Source organism: Apium graveolens, chromosome 10 (assembly GCF_009905375.1).
Source record: "Apium graveolens cultivar Ventura chromosome 10, ASM990537v1, whole genome shotgun sequence".
Taxonomy (NCBI): Eukaryota; Viridiplantae; Streptophyta; class Magnoliopsida; order Apiales; family Apiaceae; genus Apium; species Apium graveolens.
Window position 1 is genome coordinate 24,351,470 of NC_133656.1, and position 4,998 is coordinate 24,356,467.

The following is a 4,998-nucleotide window of genomic DNA, read 5'->3' on the forward strand; positions in this document are numbered from 1 at the left end:
CCCCATAAGTATTACTTAATTAGCTCAAGTTACTATTCACAGAAGTTTTAAAATATTACAAAAATCAGGGTTCTTACAGGACCCGCCTACAGACCTCCCACATTTTAGAACATAAAATCAGATTTTATTGCACCTTTGGCTGACGACTTTGACATTCCAGCCATTCCTGCCCAGGATGTCGTTGACATGACACAGCCATCCCAGCATGTGTCTCAGCCACCCCAGGCTATTGCCCCGAATGTTCAAGCATTCTACACGTACACATTCCCAAAGAGCTTGCTTTCTCGAATGCCACAAAATAAACATTTCTTCTCGTAGGCTCGGACATGGGCCTATAACAACTATAGTACGTATAAACATCCCCCATTCTCTCCCCTTCTTCACTAGCTCGTCGGTCTTTTTCAACAAAGTATTTTGAAGACTCAACCAATTCATCTTGAAATCTTCTAAACATTTCCTTAGTGTAGATACAAGAAGCATGATACTCCAATGTGGTATGCAATTTCATGGGACGTTTTAGATTAATGGTGACATAATCTTCTTCCTTCTCCCTCATGAATTGCCTTGCCAATGCTTTTTGGGCATTTTCAATAAATTCCTTCAAACTCGTTGCCGAACTCACATACTTATCAAAGAAAGAATTCATCCCCTCACTCCTCGATGTACTATTTTGAAACGCCGAAAATTTGTTTCTAGTATATGCAGGAATCCACTTGTTCTTCAACTCATATAACCCTTTTAACCATTTATGATCTTGCAAGTGATACTTTTCCACAAACGACGCCCATCTAGCTTCAAAAACACATTCGGTGAGAGATTTATAAATGCAATTGTTGAAGTCCGTCTTGAATTCCGGAAAAGCCGAATAATAATGAGCTAATTTCTTCGGGAATTTTTGACTAATGTGCCAAGAACACAATAAATGGGTAGTATTCGGGAGTACAACCGCAATAGCGCTTGCCATGGCTTGATCTTGATCCGTGATTATAGTCAATGGAGGATTATTCCCCACACCTTCAAGCCAAGTACGAAGAATCCACTCAAAAGTCGATGCGTGTTCATCCCGCATCAATGCAAACCCGAAAATTACCGATTGATAATGATGATTGACTCCGGTAAATGGGACAAATGGCATTGCATACCTATTTGTCCGATAAGTGGTATCAAAAGTCATAACATCGCCAAAATTTTGGTAAGCCCTTATACATCTCGGATCAATCCATACTAGACACTTCAAGCGATTCTCTTCATCGACTTCGGTCCTAATAAAATATTTAGAACCACTTTCTTCATTCAACCTATGCAACAAGTCCAACCCCGCTTGGGCGTCACTAATCTCAAACTTTTTCTTCCTCTCGTCTCTTAACACATTCCTAACATGTTGAACATTGAAACCAACTTTGTCATTACCTCCATGAATGTTACCAATCACATTCATCACTTGACAATTACGAACCCCCGAACCATAAAGCGTTTTTATCAAACTACGGGTCGCGGTGTTGACATGTCTTTCTCGTTGTACCAAATTCATCTTACTAGGGGAAACAAGACCGTGGTTGTGTACCAATTCAAGGCTAGTTACCTCCCAGTGACGTTTTTTCTTTTGATAATTGACATACATCCTCACCTTGCACTCGCTTTTAGGAAGAACCTCTCTACGCCGTTTATTTTGACTACTCTCGGCGACGACACTTTTCCCATAAAGCCTACAAACATATAAACGACCATATATCTCGTTGTCTTTATTACGATGGCTAGCTTGAATTTTAATAGCAAATCCATTTCGTAAAGCATAAGCCCTAAAAAAATGACCGGCCTCATCCACACTTTGAAAAATTTGATTCAAATATGGAACTCCCCCCATCAACATTTTCATACAAATTTGCATCCTCTACATTATCATCTTCATCCTCACCCTCAACATTATCACTATCATTTTCAACGTCATTTTCAACCTCATTTCCATCACTTTCATCTTCAACATCAACCAAATCGTCATCTAAATTAATAAATTCCTCATTTCTATCTACAAAATCATCATCTTCAACATATACAGGGGTTTTAGATTCTTCACTACTATTTAAACTATCAAGATGTAAACTACAATCAATAGCCTCTCTTTTTTCATTTTGACGTTTATGACGAAACATACGAGCAAATAATTTATCCTCCATGAAAATGTGAAATTTAAGACAAGAAATATACCTTGAATTGACAAAACAACTTGAATTTCTTGATGAAAATACCCCAAAATCGCCTAAAATGTAAACTTGGAGAGAGTAGAATTTTTCTTGAAAATTTTGGTGTTTTTGGTGGTGAAATGAGGTGCTGTTGGGATGCTGGGGATAAGGGGACATCACCCAACCGCGAAAATTTTCCGCAGTCCGTCCAGACCAACCGCGGAAAATTTCAGCGGTCCGGATGCCATCTCACCGTTAATCCCCCATCCAACGGCTGATAAATTGTTTGTCAACAAACTTTAAACAGCACACGGTTGCTAAAGACCTGTCCCCATAATGAAAAAATCAAATCAAATCAAAGAATTTATGATATCCCTCTAGTAGACAAAATGAAGGTACAAAATGACGATCTAACATTTATATACACACCATGATACTCACAAAGTTGTGGAGGTAAATTTTGAAAAGAGGTCTTGGAAGCAGTGGAAGGTTTCTGATTGAATTGAATCAATGCCTTGAATTTCTGGACTGGTATAGCTCCAATCTACTATTTGCCTCTTCTAACAAGGTAGACACCGTCTCATATTGTGTCAAGAATGGCTGTTTTGACGCCCATACAAGCACAGTAAGCACCTCAGCTTGTGCAAGTTCTTGGCTATCTGGTACGTGAAGCGCGATGTAGCACAGGAGAATAACAGCTGAAGTTTGAACGATTTGTTCCCCAAAATACACAAGCTGGATCAAATGCTTTGCTCCTCCACCACTAATTATTGCTTTCGAGTGGTCGATATGAAGATAGTTATCAGTACAAGCAAACTTCGTTAGAGCAATGGAGGCTGCTTTAGCAATCTCAGCTTCTCCGTCCTCAAGCAACTTTACCAATGGACCTATCATCCGTGTCTCTGTTGCCTTAAAAGTCCTAGCCAAATTTCCAATAGCATTTATACACGGTATAAGCAAATCAGAACCTGCTTTTTTCATAATCACGTATAATTGATCGACAACTGCCTTACAAGCTGGTGTATTAGGCTTAAATGCTGATCTTCTCAAAACAGAATCAATCTCCGCTACTGCTGTGATCTCCATTAACGCCATGGCAGAATTGTACTTAACATCTTCAGGTCCTTTCTCTAATAATACAGCAAAACACAAAAGTGCTCTTGACTCGGTAATACTACGACAGATAGCTGAATTTCCCTTGGCGAGTTGCCAAAGGGCTCGTGCTGCCATTTTCTTCATAAAAGCCTTGGTAACAGGATCTTCCAATTCCCTCCCCTTAATGCTAGCACCAGCCAACAAAACATTATGCTCATGCTGCTGCTGCTGATGATGATGATTCTTTATGTGACTGTGAGTATGAACAGCCACATTACCATTCTTCGGCTTACTCTGAAAATTCTTCGCCATAGTATTCGTAACAACACTATGCATCTGATTCGGATGTTTATTCCCAGTTGGATGAGCAATCAAACCATTCTTCTCATCATCATTAATCGGCTTATTACCAACAGAAAGATTCTTACTAGCTAAAACAACCGCAGCAGCATGAATAGAATTAGATTTATTACTAGTAATCGCATACTTACTATGCTCCTGAACGGTCTCAAATGCTAAATGACCAACAAGCAATCGAATAATATTATGTTGAGCAAATAAATCCTGACATTTGGGATAATGCTCAACTAATTCCGAAACAGCCCAGGCTACAACAGCTTGAACCTTCATAGGAGCATCCTTAAGAATTTTGGCGAAAACAGAAGAGACACCAGCATGGATCATGTACTCTACACTCTCATGATCACGCCCTAAGAGTCCGATTGCCCTAACCGCATTCTCTTGTCCTTCTGACTTGCCTTCTTTAACTAACTTCAACAATGGTATCACACCTCCTTCTTCAATAATCAACTTGCCATATCGATCATTATCTCGAGCAAGCGAAACAAGCGAAGCAGCTGCATCACAACGATCATCCAACGTTCTGCTATATAAAATGGCAATTTGCTCCCAAATCAAACAAAGTATAGGCTCATTAGCTGCAATTGGAGGAAGTCCTAGGTACTCATCATCACGACTCGAAGCGGAGACCCGTAACAACCAAGACACGTCTCCGATAGAGTTTTCCAGCTGAAACCCCATCCTACGGAACGCAGCAGCTGGAATGATGGTAAACACGCGCTTAATCAATCCATTGGCACCACACTTTTGGATGATCACCAGAGCTTTTTCGAGAACTTGTTGAGTATCGTCTATGATACGGCGCGTGGGCCGTTCGTAGAGGTCGTTGCTGGCACGGGCGGCTTGTCGGAGAAGGGCAGCGAGTTTTTCGGTCTTGGATTTGAGTTCAGAGCAATCTTGTCTGAAATATGAAGTCGAGTCGTCAGATAATTTGATGATTTGGTCGGCTAGTTGGATTGGTTTCGCTAGAATTTCTTTGACTATTCCTGCCATGAAGAATTTAATCGAGTCAAAAGTATTTTAATTTTTTTCAATATTTCATTGTGTTTGTACGAGAGAGAGAGACAGAGGTTTTGATGAAATTTTGCGGGAGGGAAGGAGAAGACTCCCTGTTTTTGAGAGAGCGGGGTTTACAAGGTCAAACGCGTGTATATGCTATTTAAATTTTTTTTAAACTACGTGATAGTACATATAGCTCCTAAAATGATCAGGTTCGGACCCCAGCTCCATTCAGTCGCGTACATAACTAGTCCAGACTAATCTAGTCGTGGCAGCCCAACCTTGGGAAGTTCCAACACGTGAGGCACATGCCCAAGCGCATGATAGGGACAACTGTCATTCATCAATCATGAGCACAATCAGG

At 40.4% G+C, this 4,998-nt stretch overlaps 2 protein-coding genes across 2 annotated transcripts; both read right to left on the reverse strand.

Annotated features, from left to right (window-relative positions):
• Positions 1 to 226: 226 nt before the first annotated feature.
• Positions 227 to 1,870, reverse strand: LOC141690457 (protein FAR1-RELATED SEQUENCE 5-like). The gene has a single exon (XM_074495254.1). It carries the CDS (start codon positions 1,868 to 1,870, stop codon positions 227 to 229), a length of 1,644 nt encoding a protein of 547 aa, XP_074351355.1.
• Positions 1,871 to 2,173: 303 nt separating this feature from the next.
• On the reverse strand, positions 2,174 to 4,763 carry LOC141692690 (uncharacterized). Its single transcript, XM_074497602.1, has 2 exons — positions 2,610 to 4,763; positions 2,174 to 2,505 (listed from the first exon to the last, which is right to left on the reverse strand). Exon 1 carries the CDS (start codon positions 4,626 to 4,628, stop codon positions 2,688 to 2,690), a length of 1,941 nt encoding a protein of 646 aa, XP_074353703.1. The 5' UTR covers positions 4,629 to 4,763; the 3' UTR covers positions 2,174 to 2,505; positions 2,610 to 2,687.
• Between the last annotated feature and the right edge of the window lie 235 nt (positions 4,764 to 4,998).

Bases quoted from the DNA above. Each gene is read 5' to 3' on its own strand.
- LOC141690457 (XM_074495254.1), bottom strand. From the start codon at position 1,870: ATGTTGATGGGGGGAGTTCCATATTTGAATCAAATTTTTCAAAGTGTG.
- LOC141692690 (XM_074497602.1), bottom strand. From the start codon at position 4,628: ATGGCAGGAATAGTCAAAGAAATTCTAGCGAAACCAATCCAACTAGCC.